At 39.0% G+C, this 23,352-nt stretch overlaps 1 protein-coding gene across 2 annotated transcripts in view; it reads left to right on the forward strand.

Moving 5' to 3' along the window:
• The window catches only part of DKK2 (dickkopf WNT signaling pathway inhibitor 2), a 93,320-nt gene that overhangs the window by 66,342 nt on the left and 3,626 nt on the right, over positions 1–23,352 (forward strand). For both annotated transcript variants that reach the window (XM_084756368.1, XM_084756369.1), the window contains exons 2-3: positions 19,192–19,342; positions 20,393–20,548. In XM_084756368.1, coding sequence (XP_084612494.1) covers positions 19,192–19,342; positions 20,393–20,548 — 307 coding nt within the window. The remainder of the gene's footprint in view (positions 1–19,191; positions 19,343–20,392; positions 20,549–23,352) is intronic.

The raw sequence follows: 23,352 nt of genomic DNA on the forward strand, positions 1-23,352 counted from the left end.
AATGCAAAAGAAAAGCAAATGAATAATAAGTTGTTCTCCAGAATGTGGTAGTTTTCCCCCACATCACTTGCACGAGATAGCTTGTTGAAACAAAAACAAAACAAAACAAAACAAAAAAATCCCAAACCTAACATTTTGAAAACTGATCTTGATTCTATGATCTTGATTCTATGATCTTGATTCTATAGAAGAGAAAGAATCCAGTAGCCCCTAAATGGTCAACAGTGTGCAAAAGTCATGTATTAGCTGATAGCAATCATATCTTGAACTCCAAATTCTGACATTCAATTGCATAGTGAGTTTGACCACAAATTGTTCTCTTGTTTGGATCCGCAAACCATTTGCACAAAATTCCTACTAGCCTGCAAGCCACTATTTTTATACTCATAAGCACTACAAAGTTTTCTTTTTCCCCCTCTGATCATTTGTGATTTTATTTGATATATGTGAAGAAAACAAATAGAAGTCATAGCACTGTGACCAGAGCTATCATCCTTTACCCAATAGGTTTTTTTTTAAGGTTGGAATTGCCACCCACATACAAAGCAGAAATGTAGAAATGTGTGTGTAATTCAAGTCACCTGGTTCCAGGGGCGCTGCAGGTGTTCATAGCACACACACACCCTTTACTGGAAAATGGTTTCCTGGTGTTGCTTTGGTCCCAGTGTCACTGCCTAAAGAAGGAAATCTCAGACATCAAAGGAAGAAAGATTAAAGGATCCAAGCACTTTAGAAACAAGACATCATCAGCCCCACTGTTGACTCCTGCAATGCTCCACCTCACCCAACCTCAAGCTTAGTCACCAGGAGGGCACAAGGCAGATCTGCTGGGCAGATGTTGGAATTTTCATCTACACACATACACACACATGGGTGATTGTCTTGAGTTGATGCTAAAACATTGGCATCAGCTTATTCAGGAATCCAAGGGAGGAGGGGATGCCCCTGGCAGTATAATCGGTCCCTTGAAGCAAATCTCTTGGTGCTATTAAACTATGATGCCAGCCCGAGAGTTGGCTGGACGTGGACCAGTGCAGAAACCCCTGCCCAAAACACAAAACACAGAGTTTGCTCTGTGGCCATGTACTTGGGACGACTTCAAATAATACTAAAAGAAGCTTACCTCTAATTGTTACACAAACGAGTTCACTTACCAGGTAGTTAATGCCAATGGTATGCCAGGCACTGTGTCAGACTGTTATGCAAAATGACCTACAAACATACAGTTTAAATATTTTCCCCCTGGACACTTGAGAGAGAAGAGCTCAGCTGTTTAAAGGAAGGTTCAGCCTTCAGCAGGGAATACAATCTTTATCTACCTGGAAATTTTTAAGCTGGCAAAATATATATACCTCCAGTCTCTTGTTTGAGTGGTGATTTAGCCATTAAAAGAAAAAAAAAAGCCAAAACGAAAATTTTATGGCATAGAGAAAGTAAGTGCTTCCAATATGACTGCTTTGTTTAAATATAGAAACCTCTGGCTAAATTTAGCAAAATCTATAATTAGGAAATGGGGACTGAGACCACTCACCGAAGCTCACCCGAAGTATAGCTCGGGGACAGTGACATCAGCATCTCTTGAAGTCTGTTGGCAAAATGAACTTCTAGCCCCCTGCAAGCTTAGTGACTTTGAAAGTGGAAGCTTCATTCTGCCTCTGATGCACTCACTAGCTGCCTGGTGGAGGCAAATATTTGAGAACCTCTGGTCTGCTAATAAATTTAGAGTTTGAAAAACTGGATTTGGTTTCTAGCTTTTATATGAACTAACCTCGGGCCATTTATATAGACTCTAAGTTAGGCCTCCTCACCTGGCCACTCAAGATGTCTAGTGTCTCCCCAAACTGCTTAAGTGGGCTTATTGTAGAGCTATGAAACATGTTGCAAGCAGAAGTGGGGGGCTGAACAACTGTGAGTGAGTGTGCGAATATATTGTCCAGTGTAACCATTCATCTTCAAGGGGCTAATTTTATGGTATATGACACTTATATTAATACCACTGTAGAAGCCCAACTTAACTCTCTTTCCTCTTTCCATGGGAGAATGCATGTGCCACCCACAGGGTGCTGTATTTCAGGGGTCAGCTCTTCAGAAAACACAGACACTTAGCTGCTGGCTTTCTGTTTGTTTCTTTTCGTTTGTTCATTTGCTTTTGCAAGTCCTATCAACAATGCAACATTAAAAACCACTTTTTATAACAGAATTATCGCATGATGAGGCTAGGGTAGTGGAGGAGAGCATGGGCTATAGGGACCATGTTTAATGTCTGCATGTTGTGATATAATCCTGGTTATATCACATGTTTTTATATATATATATATATATATATATATATATATATATATATATATCCCAATTATCCCCAAGACCTGCAGAGGAACACAAAAGTCAAGACACCCCATATGCTTAGATTATCACTCAGCTTGGTCATACCAATGCTTCCTCTTCTATGCCAAGGTATCGGGGTTCCTGTGCATTCCACCAAAGGATGTATTGAGCTTGTCTCAGCAGTACTGGGTTATGACTCTCCACAAGGGCAGTGTCATGATTCTTTTCTGTGTTCTGCTGGTCTTTGTGGGGCCCAGACCTTCCCTTAATCTTCTTTACTTCTGCCTTAAATTTCTAGCAAATACAAAAGTAGAGGAAATAATATGTCTGAGCCTCACGTATTGGTCCTGTAGCATTGACCGTTCTTAGGCCGTTGCTAGTCTTGTTTCATTCATAGTCCCCAACTGCTTCTTGCTTCCCAAGAAAAAAAATAAGTGCAATAATAAAATACATCCTACCTGTCATATTATTTCATCCACAAACAGTTCAGCCATTTCTTTAAAAGAAACAAACTTTTAAAAGACAACAAAACACCACCACCCAAACCAAGAGTTAACAATAAATCCTCCATGCTCCCCCACATATGGAAAAGGGACTTAATAAGCTTTGGTAAGTTTGGAAATTACAAAAGAAAAAAATGATTACAATTAACATTTGCAATTTGTAATGAAGATTAGAGATTGCCTTTTATTTTCTATAAAGCAACACACACACACACACACACACACACACACACACACACACACATACACACACACACACAATAAATGTCCAGGAAAGTTCTGAAATCATTTTGTGAAAGGCACATCTGCAAAATATCTGTAGTCTCCAAGTCTTGCTATTGTCAAGGTCTCATGGAAATATGAGCAGTCTGCAGTGAGGCTATGTGACTGGGGCATCTGTTAGCAGGAGGAGGACTGTTTGGCCTGTGAGATGGTGGATTTCCAGGTCTGTGGCTGAGCTGAGGGTACACGTAGAGTTACAGAACTCTAGTAAGAAATGGGGAAAGCTCATTGCTACCACACCCAGGTTATGCACCCAAATTCCCAGACAATTTCTCTATTATTTTCATTTAAATTTGCCTTCAATGGAAACCACGCCATTCTATCACTCCAAACATGTTTTCTGCCTTAGCATGGGTCTGAGTTGAGGATTCATTGCTGGCTGAGGCAGCCAGATGCTGGGATGTTGGGATGTTGGGATGTTGGGATGTGGGTGCGCTGCTACCCCATCTGTGTACATGCAAGAATGTTTATTAATATCTAACCATGTAGGCATCCAAGTCCAGGCATGACAAGAAGACACACATGGATGCTAAAGTTCTTGGAGTTCTCCAAACATGTGCTGCTAGTTTGTGACAGATAATTAATTTGTTAGTATTAACTTAATTTTGAAGGCAGAAAGGTCTATGTACAGTGGCTGCTAAATATTAATTGCTGTTTTATAATCAGTCACAGGCTTGTTACACCTTGAACTGATCATTCTGTGAAACTGGGTTTTGAAATAGTCTCATTTTGTCCCAGAATAATGTCCTGAAAGCAAGTCTAGGCTTTTTTAAAAAAGTGAGTTTGTTGATCCTTATTAATGTTTCTATATATAAAAGACATTCTAATGTTTCTTGGAAGCATAAGGATTTCATGATCTGTTGGTAAAGAAAGGATGGCTCTCTCTGCTACGGGATGCTCAGTCTGTCCCTCGAAACATGTTTTGGAGTGGTCCTGGCATTTCAGTCCATCCTACACCTAACCCAGGCAGCATGTGATCAGCATGTATAGTGATGTGCTCCAGGAGGGCAGATGAAAAGCAGTTCACAAGCACATTGTTATGCTTTTGATCTATTCTCAGACAGGAGCCTGGCTAGTGTTGGGTTTTATAATAATAATTTAAAAAATCACTTCATCTAATCTTAGTGTGGAAGCAACTTCTCTTGTTTGTGCAAATGAAGTTCTGCTGAGTGCATTTAAACCCAGGAAATCTAATAGTCAGATGCAACCCATCCTGTCTGATACCTGCTGTGCCCAGGTGTTACTGTGTCTTTCCTCTTCATATGGAGTGAGGGAACCCAACACTTTGGTCTATTCTGTGCAACCCGAATGCACGGGATCCTTGTAAGTGTTCAACCTGTTCAAAACCGACTGGCCTTCTGTGTAGAACTGATGTGGGTGGAAGGCACCTAGGAGACAGAGTTCTTATTTCTCACCCCTTTGCCCAGCCAAGTTGTGTCGTAGGATCTTTCTGCAAGAATCAAATATTAACTCAGACAAAGATGAAAACAATCTTTTGCAAACATTCATAGGTTGTTAAATTTAGACCCAGGACCCAGAACTTGCTTGGGTTTTTCCTAAAATTCAAACAAATATAGGCATGATTATGGAAGTTGAGTTCATATGAACAAGAATTATAGGCAATATTTGAAAAGCATTTTGTTCAAGATCTATAAGCACTATCTACATGTTTGTTGAAAACTGACACACAAATGTGATTTCACTATTTTAATGTGTCTTATAAAGTCATGTTGTACTCAGTTTGTTTGATATTATAATTAGTGGTTAAATGGGAATTCTATTGGTTGCAAAAACATACTTGGAGAGTGTCCTCCTGCTTTGTACTGATTTCTAAGCCTTTGGAATTAAGATTTTGTCACCATTGAGATCTTTTAAGTTTGCATACCATTAAAATGTTAGAGAATGCCATCATGGGTTATCTTCTTTGCCACAATGGTAGTAGTTAACTAGGAAGCAATCACGTGACATACAATCGAAAGACAATATTTAGAGACAAAAGCAAAGAAGCTATAGAAACAAATACTTAGAAAAGGTCAGTGACCAGCTCTCTCATCCAAGAATTATTAATTGTGAGTGTTTCAACACAGCAAAAATCTTAACTATTTCCAGAGGACAATTAGGAAAGAGATCAAACACAATTACAGCACCAGATAACTATCAGGGCATCATTTTCCTGGCAAAGAAAATCTACAGCTACTTAGAAGTGAAGGGTCCTAATTTTCACTCTAATAACTTATACATGAAAAATAGGAAGAAGAAGCAGAAGATTATAAGGTGAAGCATTAATGACAGCTCCAAAGAAAGGGGAGTCTAGTGGCGTAGACAGAGACTTTTGGAGAGAATTTAATGGCTAAATTCCTAGCCCCATTATCCAATTTCCTTTTTTTCTTAAACATATATAGTGTTGTAGACTATAAACAGGTTTAGTAGGATTTTACTGACCTTCAAAGCCAATACAAAATACTTACAAAGTCATCATTAATTTTTTTGAACTTTATCCTATCATTTCTGGTTGAGTATAAATATTTGGTCATTTTAATTCTATAAATTTTCTGTCACTGTTACAACAAAAAAAAATCTCATCAACTCAAGGGAAGGCATGTTGAGGGATGTTAATACATTCTGTATATTGTGTAACCTCTGTGGAAACAGAGGTAAAGAATAATGTCCTTACTCAAAGAACATAAAGAAGGTAGATGAAGGACTCAACAGAGCATGCTCCGTGCCCTGGTACAGACTAACCCTCTATCAGAGATATAAATGCCATACCTATCTCAACTGGAGGTGGCTCCTCAACCTGGAAAGTTGCCCAAAAGTGAAGCACGTTGGTGCAGTCTTTGAATGATGAGCTAGAAGTGCCCTGGTGTGAATTGGGGTGGAGGAAGGGTGTTCTTCGTAGAGGGAAAATGTTTCTAAATGCATAGCCATGGATTGGGACTGGCTAGAGGTTATGCATGTAGCCCAGTTTAGCTGGAGTGCGTGATGCAGAGCCTAGAGTGGTAGATAGAAAATAGATTCTTCACCCACGCAAGAACAGAAATATTTTCTGGTAATCTTAATTTCCATATAGCTTCCTTCTTCTTTGGTTAAAATGAGCAAACAATACTAGACAGATTTTGTGTAGCATTCTAAATATTGCTCGGGACATATTTGAACATGTGGTATGGGATGCAGATTTTTTTTTTTTAAGCGAAAGGCTTTAGAATGACCCTAGCATCATTGTCTAAAAAGTGTCATTAGCCTTTTTCATGAACCTCCTTCTGAGTAAAAATGGCACTCTGGCTGTGTTGAGCCAGAACAGACTCATCTCCTGTACTCACATTTTAAAATTATATATATATATATATATATTTTTTTTATTTTATTTTATTTTTTTTTTTTACAAAGGCTGCTAGAATGTAAGGTCAGACATGGAGGTTTTTTAAAAAATCCAATGCCAATACATTTGCGCATCTTTAGTAATGCCCAGGGGCCCACAAATAGAAGCCGCAAAAATACAGAGGAGCATACTTTTTGCACAGAAAGAGCCAGTAGAATGAGAGGAAAGTGACTTAACCCTAGAACAAGACTTTAAAAAACAATTAATCTGGTAACAAATATTCTGACCCTTTTTGCTCTATTGGGAACGCTCGGGTCTCCGCACCAAAGCAGATGCGCTTGGATGTGGGTGGTGTTGGGGGGGGGGGCAGGGTGGGCGATGTCCTCAGTATGTTCTCTTTGGGATAACTAACACATTGCATATGTCATCACAAGATGCACCACATTTCTGAGGTTGATATTTGAACACTGGGGTCACCAAATATCAAAACATCCATCATCTGGATTATAATTTCCTTCCTTTCCGAAGCTTTTGAAAGAAAAATTTGATAGAAATTGATGCTAACCCAGCGAGTGATGTCTCTATAGCATGCTGTTCTGGGGACACATAACTCCTGGCCCCATGTGTGCTGGCCTTCCTTTATTTTTTCTATACAGTAAGAGTGTAAATTGGTTCACAAGGGTATGAGGCTGAGAACTAAGTCCATATGTATACTGAGATACTGATTTTTTGGGGGGGAAATGTTCTTTATTTTAATAAATAACATGTGGTGATATTGCTATTATCAGGAACTAAAAGTAAAACTATTCTCCAATCTAAGACTTTTCCACTCAGTCATCTTAAAAATGTCTCAAATAAATAAGTGACCTTGGCCACTGTCAACTTTCATCTGTCAGAAAGTCAAGCACTCCTCCACTGGGAGACATTTACCCTAGCATGAAGTTGACACTCTGAAATTGCTTCAAACATCCGTAGTTGTCATGGATTTTGGAACTCAGAAACAATTGAACTGATGGTGTAAGTGTATACTTGGCATGTATTGTGCATAAATTGTTATGTGACATCTCATCTGTCTTATCAACCGGACATCGAAGCACATCCAAGCAGCAGAGGAAAAAAAACCAAAACAAACAAACAAACAAAAAGCACAACAGGGACAGAGAGTCTTGGTTAGCAAGCTACAAAGGACAGACTAGAGATAAGAGGCTGAATTCTATAGATACCATAAACTCAGGTATCAGGATGAAATTGCAAATAACGAGGCTGGTAAAATTCTCATCATATGCGGTAATTTCTGTTTCTTTTTCCTCTTAATGGACAAGCGGCTTATTTTAGTCCTTCATCCTATGGATGATAGGACAAGGCATCTACATGCTCCCATACATTGGCTAGAGATGTCATAGTCCTAGTCCAGTTGCTTTTCCCAGAGTTCCTTGTGATGAATTGTGAATCACATCCTTGTCCTATGTTTGTAACAAAGCACTTCTTAGCGCAATCTGATGATAGTTATAGAGAACAGAGCTTGCCGTAACCCTCTGGATAGACATTGGGCCAGCTTTCCTGACCGCATTACCTCTCCACACTGGAACACCTGGAGGGAGAAACTCTGCATGTTTTATTTACAGCCTCTGAGCTCTAATAGGAGCAGCTTATAATTTTAAAGCAACATTTACTCATAGAATTCTTTAAAAGATGTGGAAAGTTCTCCTGCTGCAAAATGAACATTAAGGCAGATACTGTTCTGGGTTTTCTTTTTATCTTTTTTACCAGAAATGAGCAGCCTTTCAAATTTTATCTGCTTTTATCAGATGTTTCCTCGAGATCAGAATAAAATGTAGCCAGTGGCTGCTTGGCTTTGTCTGGCCTGATTCCTGGAGGAAATGAAGGAGAGTTCAACAGGGGAATAGAGGTGTTGCCATGTGACTGGTCTGTATCACGAGAAATCAGCCAAGATAACAACAAACAGCCTAGTTAAGTAATTGTTAGAGCAATGCATTGTGTGGAGATGTATGCATCTGATAATATGCTTTTGAATGTTTAATTGATAGCCTTATTGTTCCAAGGAGGTAAAATTTATGAACTCATTCAGAACAGTTTGCTTGGGGAGCCTTTACTTGAACCTCTTGCAGGAAGCTTTGGATTAAGGAAAACTGCTCTTTCCTAAAACAAAAACATACGGCGTAAGTTAACAACAAACAAGAAACTCTGTTTTGAGTCTTGACATACTAGCTCTTTAAAAATTATATTAATTTTAATTAGAGATGTTTGTATCTACGGTAAATTATAAAATGGTTTAAAGGCTTACATGTATCCTAAATTTTCTCTTTCCTTCTACTCTCAATAATAATTTTGTCTGCCTTCCCACGGGTAAAATATACCACATATTCTTGGTACGTTTCCTGAGATAACTTGATATAACGTCTACACACTCACTCACATGCCCGTGGATATAATTACATGCACAGCCACAGCAAAAAATGCCATCATTTTCTAAATTCATGATAATATATAAGCAAACATTTGGTCATGAACTCATATAACATTGAAATTACCAAGTCTTTATATTTTGAACTCAGAAATATGTACCAACCTTGGCTAGTTTTATAAGCATAAAACTCCTTTTAAAGCAGTAAGTTACAAGTATATGTTTTCATAGCAACCTAAACATCAACTTGTAAACATCAATGTTCTTTTCATTGAGAAATGAAAAATGAATGCCATATTAAGAACACACATTGATAGAAGCTCACATTATCTGTCTTTCATATATCATATAGGGATGGAAGCTATTTGTTTTGTGGATACCCTCAGGATATAAAATGCAAAGAGAGCTGCATAGCTATCCATTGCCAACATGTCACGGGTGTGTACCATGTGAGGATATGAAACAATGAAACAATAATGGATGTGCTGACAGCTCCAAGTCCACACTGTGCTCTTTGCAAAGCATGATGATGTATGTGTGTGTTTCTCTTCCTTTACTTTTCACAGAGCTCCAGAAAGTCCCACACTATCCCTCAAGCACAGTGGATGACTCCTAGGTGTGGAGGTGAAGCTTTCTGGAGAGAGCTGTTGCCAGTGGGTCACTTTCTTAGACTCAGTTGTTGCCATGGAAACAACCTCCATTTAGATCCTTGTCTGTCCAGGGAAGGTGTCAGGTCTATGACTTGCCATCATCTGTATGATACGTACAAGAGATGAATCATTAATCCTGGCAACTTCTCTAAAGCTATGCCTCTCTGTCTTCCCTTAATGTGTGTTCACCTGAACACAACTTATTAAAAGACAGATTCCTGGACCCCATCCAATCTTACGGAAATAGAATATCTAGGGGAAAAAAGTATGTGAATAAGTAGTTTTAAAGAGAATCTATGGAATGTTTATGATTAACTAAGCACTACTGAAGTTAGGGAAATACAGTCCATTTTATCAAGGGACAAATGAAACTCACCAACTTATCATAGAGTCATAAAGCAGGTTAATATGGAGGCATAATTCAAATAGTACAAGTACAAACTGTGCCTCACTGTGGTATATTTCTGAAGACGTAAAGTCGGGCAAATTTGCAAAACTATGATGACATTTTAAAATTATGAATATCAACCCCAATTCTTTGAAGAAAACATAAAGTTGAGCAGTATATTCCTTTTTTAAAAGTTTGGATAATTATACTCAGTCAGTCACAGAGTTAAAAAAGGACTTGGTCTTAAAAACCACCAAATCCACAGGACTCCTCTCATATAAGCACATGCCCATGCCCTGCTGTGACCATAGATAGGCATAGGATGTTCTATATATTTTAAGTGAAGGAGAATGACTAGTCATACTGATGGGAAGAAGGATAAAAAGATACAACACTAGTGAAGATCCGGGTAAGCCTAATTTAGCTTTCCATAAATTCTCTGACTAGATGGGAAGTTAGCTCTCCCATTCACTCTGTGATGGGTGACTGGGTAACATAAGCCACAGTTGAGAACTTGGGCTTGAGAACAAGTTCAAAAGAGTTTCTTAGCATCTCCTAAAACGTTTTACTTAAAAGAGCAGTGGGTGACTAAGAAACGCTAGGGTTGGAAAATAGTCTTTCCCAAGTGGTCAGTCCTGAAAACTTAAGTAATCTCATACAGACTGAGAAGATTATATGTAGGTATATATGTACATACATGTACATGTATACATGTAACAATAATTGATGAAAAAAAGAGACCTGAATTTGAAAGTCAGCAAGGAGGGCTATGTGTAAGGGTTTGAAGGGAGAGAAGGGGAAAATGATACAATTTTATTATAATCTCAAATGTAAAAGAAATTTTAGAAAAAGGACCAGAGTAGATCACACAAAGACAGAGATTTGCCTACCCCAAATTCTATAAAATTAACTTTTCCTTTTGGGACTTAGTTGGAATTCCTAAATTAATTGTGGAACTAATGAATTTTAGGATACTAGAAGAAATCATCATTCTTAGTTTATAACCCACGCAACATTAACAGTTATTCTCTGGCCTTTTAACTTTTGTGACAAAACTCAACTTCCTATCTTTTCTTTAAAAATAAATATGTGTAATGGGATAAACAACACAAGTTATTTTGTAGTCTTTAGGAAACTAAGTTTGCTGTAGAGTCAGCCATGTTGATTACATGGCTGCTTTGCTGTTGTTTGGGTTATTTTTTCACTTAAACATTTTTTGATATGATTACATCATTTCTTCATTTTCTCTTTCCCCTCCAAACCTCTCCACATTTCCTTGATTTCTTTCAAATTCATGACCTCTTTTTTACAGATTGTTGTTATATTCATGTGTGTGTGTGTGTATGTGTGTGTGTGTATCTATATATTATACACTTATGAGTATATGTACAGACACACACACACACACACACACACACACACACACACACACACACAAGATATAAGCTGCTCAGTCTGTATAATGCTACTTGTCTGAATATTCTCTGGTGTGATCATTTGGTATTTGGTAATTACCTGGGGAAGACTATTTCTCCCATTCTGAGAATTACTTGCTTGCCTGTCACTCCTTGAGAAAGGTTGAAGGGTCATGGTCTTTCCCCCTTCCGTTTTAGCAAGTCTATTGTTGTCCATATTGAGGAAGTCATGTTGATGATATTTTGTGGGTATAGTTCTAAATCTTTAGATAGAAGTGTAGGCTTCACCCCCTCATGAAGAAAACTTTTCTTTGTAACAGATGGGAAGCATTATGGAAAACCACAACTAACCATACCACATCCTACAGAAATGCATACTTGTGTAACCCAGTTCCAAACCTACAAAACAAATCCTGAACCCAATGCTCAGGGAACATCGAGGAAGAGCAGGCATAAAGACTGTAAGAGCCAGAGGATGAGAGAATATGCTGTGAGACTATGCCTCCTCGTAATGCTAGCAGCATACATTATTTTAACTAATTTAGCTTCCAGATTCTGAATATCCGTAGTCCTTTCTTTTTGAAATTGCCCGGTGTTACATCTGAGTTGATGAACATTTTAACACATTATAGATGAAGATATAGGTAAAATTCTTAAACATTTTAATGTTTGTGTGTGTGTGTGTGTGTGTGTGTGTGTGTGTGTGTGTGTGTGTGTTATAGCATTTCATATAGTCCAGGCTGACTTTGAATTCATTATGTAGCCAAAGTTGGTCCTGAGCTGGCCTTATCTCTTGCCTTGTCTCCTTATTGTTAGGATTATAGATTTTTAGGATACTAGAAGAAATCACCATTCTTAGTTTATAACCCAGGCAACATTAACAGGTATTGTATTCTCCAGCCTTTTAACCTTTGTGACTCCCTATCTGGCTAAAGCTTTGGGTTGAATGATTTTATTTTGAATGTTCTGTCTTAAAATCTTACCTTCTTTGTGCTATCATTGGCTTTTTAAACTATTGATTACATTTATTTGTTTATTTACTGTATGTGTGAATAGGTGTGCCATATTGTTCATGTATATGTGGAAGTCAGAGGACAGCCTAGGGGAGGGTGTTCTCTCCTGCCATCATGGATAGAGCCCAGGTCATCAGTCTTGGTGGCAAGTGATCTCACAAGCTGAGACATCTTGTTAGCCCTTTTCCTTTATTATTAAGTGAAAACATAGAAAATGTAGGAACAGAATATTAAAAGTTACAATAATGTCTTCTGCATTTTGAAATTTAACTGAATGCAACCCATAGTATTTAATCGAAAAGGAAATGGTCATGGGAAAATAGACTGAAATTAATTTTATGATGAATATGCTGTTTTATATCTATTTTATTGCACCATATTAAATTACTGTGAGGTTAATGTAACAAAACATTTAACATAAGCATTAACAAAACAAACACATGTTGACAAATTTCAGATGTTAAATGTGCAAGAGTGTGCACATTTTTTCAAAAACAAAAAAACAAAAACAAACAAACAAACAAAACAACCTTCAGAGCAGCTAGCCAAACACTTGCAGATCACAGAGCTAGCTTTTAAAAGTACCTGGGAGATAATTGGTAGTCAGGCCAAGTAACTACTGACTGCTGAGTCAATAGCCAAACAGCTGTTTGAAAGAACCTAAACATTCATATCCTACCCACCATGAGAATCTGAGATATCTCTCAAATTTAATACAGCTCCTACCTCCCAGCCTGATGTCCATGAGTCTGCAAATGTGTTTAACTAGTGGTAATAGTATGCAAAGGACTTGATGGGCATTCTGCACGTAGCAGACTGAGGTATAGTGCACATAGCACTCCCGTCATGGAATTTTCATGTGCAGTTTTGAAGTGCATGCCTTTGGAGCAGTGTACTTTATGTTCTTGTGGAAATCTATCAGGTGGAGTGTCATAACCCAGGAATCTACCCTTCCTTCTGAGGTGTTAGGACAAAGCCCTGGTTTCCTAAGTGTGATGGCCAGACTGTCTCTGCTCGGACACCAGTGCCCCCAAGATATGTTCCAATCCCCAGCCATTCACTGTTACAACCTCGGTCCACTCAAATGTTTTTCATTCACACAGCTGGGTTGTCCCCCCTCACCCCGCAGGCTGTCTTTTGCTTGTCCAGCTGATGACGTTTTCCTGGCTCCAGCCAACTTCTGTGTTTGTTACAAACAGTGCTCAAGGGGACAAAGAATTGTCTAGATTAAAACAGCAACAAAAGTAGGTCGATCTTGCAAGAATCTGGATGGGTGGCCGGCCATCCTACATGAACAATGTGTGATGTTTCTGTCTTCTTCTCTCCCCTCCTCCATCACAGGAAAAATATAATTATTTTGAGAATGTGGGAGGCTTGGTTGTGGCCAAAGGTCTATTCATTGGTCAGTGTTATAGAGAAAACTGAAGCAATATTCCTGATAATTCCAGGGAACTGACATAGTAGTTACATTTGCATCTTCAAAACATGGGAAGCCTTAGAAGAAATAGAAAACTCAATCCTATATGTAAAACTAATTAACAGACTCTTTCTCCTGGAAGTTTGACAATTATTGATGAAACAAAGACATAATTGTTTCAAATAAGATAGACTAGGCTGTGTTTCATTTTGCTTTGCTCCTTAGAATTCTACTTGTTCATTATTTGCACATCAGGCTTCTGCTTATAATTCTGATTTACACATAGTTAAACTGTTGTCAAGAACTGGAATCCTTGTCACAACTTCGGTTGTGTTTCCCACCAGTTTTGTGTCTTTCTAAAAATGGCTACAGGACAGGCTGTAGGCATTAGAAAGATGGACAAGTTTACTTTCCTAGTCTCTGTATTTAGCACAGAGTTCACCAGTGAACAGTCTTGTCTCTATGGATGCAAAACCCTCACCATGACACATTCTTGGTCCTGATCCCTCAGGATGAAGACTGATGCCAAGGCAGAGCTCAGCATACTCAAATTCTCGGCCACTGATTATACTATGTGTTTCTAAAAGTTACTTAATGTCTCTGCCATTTTATTGCTAAAACTGTAAATATCTCTATATACTAAGAAGAGATGTTGATTTTGGGTAGACTTCAGTTCAAGCTGTGTCCAGTATATTTCTCTCTCTCTCTCTCTCTCTCTCTCTCTCTCTCTCTCTCTCTCTCTCTCTCTCTCTCTCTCCCTCCCTCCCTCCTGTCATGGTTATAATGATCACCAGTGTAGCTATTTATGGAAATAAACTATTATATTTATAGACTAGAAAGGGGATAAGACAAATGTCTTTGGTCTTTTTTTTTTTAATTTATTCTTGTTACATCTCAATCGTTATCCCATCCCTTGTATCCTCCCATTCTTCCCTCCCTCCTATTTTCCCCTTATTCCCCTCCCCTATGACTGTTCCTGAGGGGGATTTCCTCCCCCTGTATATGCTCATAGGGTCTCAAGTCTCTTCTTGGTAACCTGCTGTCCTTCCTCTGAGTGCCACCAGGTCTCCCCCTCCAGGGGACATGGTCAAATGCGAGGCACCAGAGTACGTGAGAAAGTCATATCCCACTCTCCACTCAACGGTGGAGACTGTTCTGACCATTGGCTAGATCTGGGTAGGGGTTTAAAGTAGAAGGATCCGGAGGGTCCTAGAAACCTACAAGTAGAACATTATGGTAGGCAGATTTGGGCCCAGGGGTCCCGCTCAAACTAAGGCACCAGCCAAGGACAATACAGGCGGTAAACCTTAAACCCCTACCCAGATCTAGCCAATGGTCTTTTTGTTTTTGTTTTGTTTTGTTTTAACCTGATTCTGGACAGCTCTCATATTTACAGCTAATCATGTTAATTTATGACTAATCCTCTCCTCTTATTAGGTGTTCCTAATTAATTTAGATCATAACCATGCTTGTGGCTGGGTAGTGAATGACTATGGTCCCTGAAAAATAATGGGATTTCTAATGAGTTCTGGAAGTTTTTAGTGGACGAAGAATACAGGTCTCATTCTAGTTCTTGCACTGAGACACTGTTTTTCCAGTACACTGCCACTGGTCCTCACACACCACAGGTATCTAGTCTCTTGATCAGTGACTAAGTCAACAAAGTCACTAAATCCACTGCTACTGCTACTAATTGTTAATAATAAGAAACAGACCAGCCTTTTACTTTTAAATCTCTAAAATAAGGACCAGGTGGGCATGTTATTAATATTAAATTAAAACTTTGGCTAGGGCTTTCAAACCTACTTTATGTTTGCCACAAGCTACCATCGAGTGGCAACCAAGTAAGAGCCTCTTGAGAGCAAAGTACATGGGAAATAAAGATCTTTTTGTGCAAGTTCCTAAATGGGAGTCTTAAGTATGTTTATTTTTCTCACCAGAAGCACATTCATTCATTACTATGCCTATCACTTCTTCAGGGCCTCATGAAGTAGGCCCTATCTCTTGGTTTTCTTGTCTCTTTCCTTGCTTTCCTGCTGTGACACAATTTAATAATAGAAAAAAAAACCACAATAGAACAACAATGAAATGACGAGTGGCCAAGCCCTCATGTTAGTGCTGAAATATCTTGTCTAGAATTCTTTACTAAAATGTGATGTATCAATGCTGTAACACATGCATTGCTGTTAGTAAGTTAGGCTTACATTTTTCTATACTTTGTGGAGTTTTTATAATAATCAGGTTTAAAAGGATTTATGCCTCAGTAAATCTGTGCTGGAGACACTGATTTTTAAAGCCAAGGCATGTCTCCAACTACCACTTGCTTCCCTCAAACTTACTTCATTCAATTTATTGTGTTCCTTCTTGAAAACATATATGGAATGTATCATACTCTATGTAGTTTGCTGTAGACAGGAGATTTTTGTTTTTGTTTGGTTTTGGGTTTTTGAGACGGGATTTTTCTGTGTAGTATTAGTTGGTCTAGACTCCCTTTGTAGACCAGGCTGGCCTCAAATGCACAGAGATCCGCCTGCCTCTGCCTTTCCTGAGTGCTGGGATTAAAGGCATGCACGGACCATGCCCAGTGCTAAGAGTTTTATAAGCTTAAGAGAAGCCATGTTTGTATTTAAAATTATTAAACTTCAGTTTCAAATTTTCCAACTATTCCTTCTAGGATTTTTGTATGGGCACAAGATATTTATAACATTTCATGCTTTAAAAAATTCTAAATACTGTCTTTGCTTGTGTCATTTCTACTTCAAGCTAAGCAAAAGGCATACAGAAGCATAATAAAACTGTATGTTCGGCCACATATTTTGTTTTAAACAAGATTGAGCTTCAAGTACCCCATTTGAAATGATACTATATGTGAACCACCTTATTTTATTTTTAATAAACTTTATTACAAAGTATCTTGCAAATAAAAAAATTTGCACACCAAAGTTAACCAGACCCATCTCTATAAACTTCTATACAGTTATAAATTGCCATTTAGAATGGACCATTTTTATAACACCATCTACACCAATTATTTCCAAATTATAATAACTGAGGATGAGGAAAAATTATGCCCCCTCTACAATTTTCTGGATAAATAAACTACATTTAGCCATGAACTTGTCTCTCCAGTCTAGTCTGTTCTTTAAGGATGGGCCTGTGTTGCTTTTATTCAGAACTGATGGATAATTTGCTGAGTCGTAAATAGCACGTGATGTTTTAGGTAGCACATGTTTGTTTCTGTTGAGAGAACATGTCCTATTTTGGAGGAAGGAAAGACTTGTAAGACATCAAATGTTTCTTGCAAAACAATTTGATGAAATGAATGTAAATGAACCGGAAACATGCGAATTGTGCTTCAGTTAAAATTAATGAGTTTAAATAGAAAAAGGGTAAAGTGCTTGGGGGAAAGAGTGTGGCAAGGCGGGAAGTGGCATTTGTTTTGTTTTCATCAGTCTTGGGATCTTGAAAAACAGCCTACTACTGTAAATTCAGCTTCATTCAGATTCTCGAAAGTCAGCTTACGAAGGTAAATAATACATTATAATGATGATAAAACCTATTTCATCCCACACTCACACATAAACTTCATCTTGCCTTCCTCTTTCTAGTTGAAGGTGATCAGATATACCTGGTAAACATGTGGTAGAAAGGAGAGAGAGAGAGAGACACACACACACACACAGAGAGAGAGAGAGAGAGAGAGAGAGAGAGAGAGAGAGAGAGAGAGGGAGAAGGAGAGAGAGAGGGAGAGGGAGAGGGAGAAACAAAGACAGAGACAGAGAGAGACACAGAGAGAGAGACAGAGAGAGGGAGGGAGAGAGAGAGACAGAGAGAGAGAGAGAGAGAGAGAGAGAGAGAGAGAGAGAGAGAGAATAAGCAATGTGTGGGGCCAGGACATCAAGTGGGATTTCATAATGGAAACACCCAACCAGAATAATTATTTTAGAGACACAAACATTTTATCCACAGTTTCATCTTTATATCATTTATGCACACTTCAAAGCGAAAATCAAAGCTTTCAAAAATATGATTTTCATTTGTAGTTAAAAGTTAATGTATTACACTGAAAAAAAAAAAAAACAAAGTAGAAGTAGGCTAGGCCTGGAATTGCTTGCTCATAACGCCAGTACTTAGAGACAGAATCAGGGAGAATTGTCACCAGTTTAAGATTCAAGACCAATCTGGTCTATGTGGTGAGTCCTAGCAAACATAGCAATATAGTTATACCTTGTTTCAAAACAAAAAAAAAAAAAAGAAAGAAAGAAAGAAAGAAAGAAAGAAAGAAAGAAAGAAAAACAACAACAAAAGAGGACCTATCTCAGCGCTCTAATCTAAGTGTGCTGTGTGACATTACAGTCTCTGAACAGGTACATGTAAAATGTTCCAAGAGCTTCCAAAAGGCAAGGTGTTCATAAATGGAGTCCGTGTTTTACTTTTATCTTCTGAGTCACAATCAAATACATCTTAAATAGCTTTCAAGACTTATTGCTGGGTGGAGAAATACATTACTAAATAGTGTTTCCTGAACAAATTGAAGGCATAGTTACTGCAGGATGTATGAGAAGGGCCTCTTTGGGCTGGATGAGAGTTGTGGAGATTTGAAGTCTGGCATCTTTCTAGCTCTGATATTGCTCTCTTGAGGAAGCTGAAAGGAGGGTCTTATGTTTTGTTTAGGGGCAGGGATGTTGTTCTGTGTGATTATCAGGTTTTTTTCTCAATTTATTCTGGGAATGTTCCTTCTTACCTTTTCACAGGCAGAAATTGTGAGAAGATTTTCTTTTATTTTTGTTAAATATTTTATTTTTATATGTACACTGGTGTTTTGCTTGCATGTATGTCTGTATGAGGGAGTTTCATCCCCTGGAACAGGAGTTACAGAGAGTTGTGAGTTGCCATGTGGGTGCTGGGAATTGAACCCAGGTCCTCTGGAAGAACAGCTGGCACTTTTAACCACTGAGCCATCTCTTAAAAGTTCTTGTTCACTTATTGGGAAGATTAACATGCTTTAACTTCTAGCACAAAGGTCCTTCCGTTTTACTGTTCCCCCACTTTCAGTAGCAAGTGGGAACTGAAGTGCTGAAGCTGCTCTTATGTTCTGCAGGTAGTGAGTGACAATACAACTGCCTCCAAAGTCGCTCTCACAGCAGGTACCTATTGGTATGAGGTATAAATCCTGACTCCAACAGTGGCCAATAAAAGTGTGTGGGAACTGTTATTTTCATGGTGCCTTTTACTTTAAAATTTATTGTCAGTTTCAATCTCTGTCATCATCAAAAAACAATAGCAAAAGTCATCAGCTAAGGGTCACCCTGAAGAACCAACATTCCAAACGCCACGCAATGGTGTAGATCATTCAAAATAGGACTTAGTTTCCCTTAAGGCTTGCCGCCTCGGTACCTTCTCAGTGTCCCAACAGCTAACCCTCTGCTTCCTGTGTGTTCTATCTGATGACAGGCCTACCCTTGCAGCAGTGACAAGGAATGCGAAATCGGAAGATACTGCCACAGTCCCCACCAAGGATCATCAGCCTGCATGGTCTGCCGGAGGAAAAAGAAGCGATGCCACAGAGATGGCATGTGTTGCCCTGGTACCCGCTGCAACAACGGTACGACAGCTCACCAGGTGTTAACAGGCCTTTCTTCCTCACTGGCCTATGTGGAAGGGGTTTTCCATCCAGGCTCCTGACCTATAAACATTTTATGATGGGGAACTATGAGATATCAGAGTCACCTTCCGAATCTTAGCTTTTCCATGGTCTGGCCACTTTCTGGACTATGTTCTATGTTAATCTAGGCTACTGCGAGATAGAAGTGTGGTGTGAAAAAAAAATTCTCTGAATCTTTTCTTTGCTGAACATATGACTGACAAGATAAGCAGGGCAGCTGTGAGTCTCTTGACCAGGTATTACTTATACCCAGGATGTCCTGGAACAGCCTTTACAGGTAAGGGATGATAGGCCTGTCAAGTACAAAGGACTCTAACCTGTAGCCTGACTGCACTCTACCCTGTAGAAACGACAGACAGACATTTGCTCAGCACCAATAATGAACTGCAATCGCAAATACCCGATTAAGTAATTGCAGAAAGTGGTTAGAACATAAGTTTAGGCATAAACACATGACACAGTCAGTCTCATAATGTCATGCCTGCTCTGGCCTCTAGGCATAAAATTGCTGTGATTACCATAGAGAGGAACAGAAGGGAGGAAGGAAGGCCTCACACCATTTGAGAAGTGTATAGGCTAGACCAAGATTGTTTTTCTCATGAACAAAGAGGAGCCCTGACAGGTATCTTGCCAAATGACTTAAAAAAAATATAGCAGACACTGATTTAATTTTTCATGATGTCGCTATTCTAAATACTATGCATATACTTACTATGCATATTCAATGATATCAATTCTGTTTTTATTCCCATTTTGTTATTTGCACAGTGTCATTTGATCTTGAAAAAGGCAAAATTCAGATCAAGAAAGCTTGGTTTCAGAGCCAAAGTATTCTCTCCTCAATAAGTGAGTGAGTAAATTAATGAGCTAACAGGCAATAAGACAGTTGATAGATGAGGAAATAGGCACATGAATGTCTTCCTAACATGGATCAGGATGACCATCACAGGTTATAGAGTTAAAGTGGTCTGTTTCCATCCTCATTTCTAGGCATCTGCATCCCAGTCACTGAGAGTATCCTGACCCCTCACATCCCAGCTCTGGATGGCACTCGGCATAGAGATCGCAACCATGGTCACTATTCCAACCATGACCTGGGATGGCAGAATTTAGGAAGGCCACATACCAAGATGCCTCATATAAAAGGTAGGCCCACCTGTTCTCCCATGTTTGTTTACTCTTTCTTTCTTTTATAAAGAAGCAGAAGGAAGTATAGATAGTTAATTCATTTTGGTTCTATAAATCCATCATTGAAATGTTCATTAATGGATAATTTTAAACTGAGTTCATAGGGTGTTTTTTTTTTTTATTTTGAAAATACTAGAGATTTCATAGTACTGCCAGAGAGAATATATTATGGGAAAAGCAGTAGCCTGACCTGCCATGCTGTTTTGTAAGCCTGCCTCTTTTCACATGAAAATTGAGAAAAAAAATAATCTAAACAACCCTGTTTGATTTAAACCTATCAAAGAGTAGAGCACTGTGAAACTGAATGAGGAAATATTATTGTTGATAATTAAATTCCCAGCCATTTATTTTACCTTTGCAGATTCAGGAAATTGATTTCACTAAACAATCAGGTGGCATGCTATCCATAAACCCATCTACGAGAAGCAGTTGGATTATGCAGTGGGGTTATGCATAACTATGATGTTCCCTTCTTCCCATCAGAACATTTCAGAGTTCTCCAGTCACCAATAACAAATGAATAGTGTGAAATTAATTTGCTACTAGTAAAATATTGAAAGCATGAAGTAGACATAAACTCAAAGGAGGTCTCTCCTAAATGTATCTGTGTATTCCTCATATCTTCTACATGTGTGTAGTTTAAAATGCCCAGTGTGGAAGAATCGGGGGATGGAATGTCCCAGAGGGACCAGGAGTGCCATAGGAAGACCATCAAGGCTGGTGGATCTGAACACAGTGAAGGGTCTCAACAAACTGCTGTACCAACTAAGGACAATGCATGCAGTAAACCTAGACCCACTGTTCAGTTTTAGCCAATAGACAGCTCATTCTCAATGGTTGTGGGGAGAGTGGAGACTGCCTCTGACATGAACTCTGGTGACACGGATTTGATCATGTCCACTTGGTGGGGAGGCCCAGGGGTACACAGAAGAAGGGGAAGCAGGCTATCTGGATGAGACCTGGTAGACTGTGGTCATATGGTAAGGGAGGAGGTAGGTCCCTTTCTGTCAGAGGTCTAGGGGAGGGGAGTAGGGCAAAAGAGGAAGAGGGCAGGAAGATACAAGTGAGGGGATAATAGTCAGGATGTAATCTCAATAAATTATACTTTTTTAAAAAATGCCCAGTGTTCTAAGGAATTTTGTAATGGAGCATCTCCCTGTTCTTGGGAGTGTTTATTGAATTAAACTACCCTGGGAAGCCCTGATGTGAAAACCTAGTTTCCTTTTGTAAACTTGTTATTTCCATAGCTTGTCTCACGACAAAGCTCTTATCCCAGATCTTCATCTTCTAATGAGCCAGTCTCCTCCTCAATGGGAAGATCTGACCCCATTGATGTAGCTGGAATGCTGGTGGCTCTCTGCATACTGCTAAAGATGTTGGTAAATAATTTCTCTTTAGGTATCATTTCACTGTACATACCAAGATCCCAAATTATTTCCCATAACTCTTATTTCTATATCAGCAAATTCCTAACTAGTTGGCATTATATGCGTGCCTTTCCTCACTCCAACAGATTATCTAAGTCACAGAACTTATTCAAAATCTTTCGATTATTGCAGGATAACTATACATGAAATGTGTTGAGTGCAATTAGAAACACCTGTTGTGTTGAATGCCTTGTGAGCTGCATTGAAGTCTGACAGTGGAAGAAGTTACATCTAGAATGACAGAGAACCCTTTAGACCACAGATGACCACACGATGGCCTTTGAGCCTCATCTGCATCACCAGATTTAGAAAATAATGCTTCACAAAACCACAGATGTACACATTCATTTAGGTCTTTTCTGTGGTTGGGTTTTACAATACAACACAACTGAGGAGCTGCCAAAGCCTAACAACCCTAATGTGTTTGCAATCTGGCAGCTAAGGCAAATATTCGGCAACCTCTGCTTTATACTAAAACACAAAGCAATGCAGCCAAGATGAGTGTAGGTGGGTGCTCTTTGGCGACATAATCTTTCCTGTGTGTGCACACAGTACCCAGATTTGTAATCTCACATATTTTAAAATTAGCTCTTGGTTACTGCTGAGCCTGGTGGCTCTGAGCTAGGCTGGCTGCCATCTCTCTGCTCTGGTCTGTCTCACAGCTCCTCGTAAGCTGTATTTCCTACCACTCTTTGTCAGAAGCATTTGGCTGGCTTTAAACAGCTTACTACTCTCACTGGTATTCTGGCATGGCTGTGTTTCCTTGAGTCTTCAGCTGCTGTCAGGTGAGGCTATTAGGTTCTGGCTAGTGAATATAGCCCTTAGTTGCTGACATCACTTGCTCCTTGGGGGTCTCTTTCCCTAAATGTGGTAGTGAATTCCTGCAGCTGACCAATCTCTCATAATTCATAGTTCAACCACCACACATGTGACCAATTCTCTGAACTAAACAGCGTGTGCTATGAATTCTGCTTTCACAGCTGGACTCAACTGATAAATGATATCAAGAGAAAATCTCTAATAAAATTAGAGCTATTTACAGGTGAAAGGAGAATGACATAGTATGTTTTCAATAGATGCTAAAAATATATTTGACGAAACCCTAAGTTCAGTACTGCCTAAAGAGATAGACTCTTGAAATGTATGAAAGCACGGTTTCATACATATGTATGTGCATAAGCACTGTAGTACTTTTCCAGGGAAAAATTACTGCTTAATTTACCTCAAATGAAGAGAGCAATCACATGCTGAAGAAGCAGTTCCAGACTGTTGACCCAATAGTCTTATTGCAATTTCTTACTGGAGTGTGGGCAGCCTCCGGGCAATTGCACTGCT

The sequence above is a fragment of the Acomys minous genome (assembly GCF_964271855.1).
Source record: "Acomys minous genome assembly, chromosome: 14".
Classification (NCBI taxonomy): Eukaryota; Metazoa; Chordata; class Mammalia; order Rodentia; family Muridae; genus Acomys; species Acomys minous.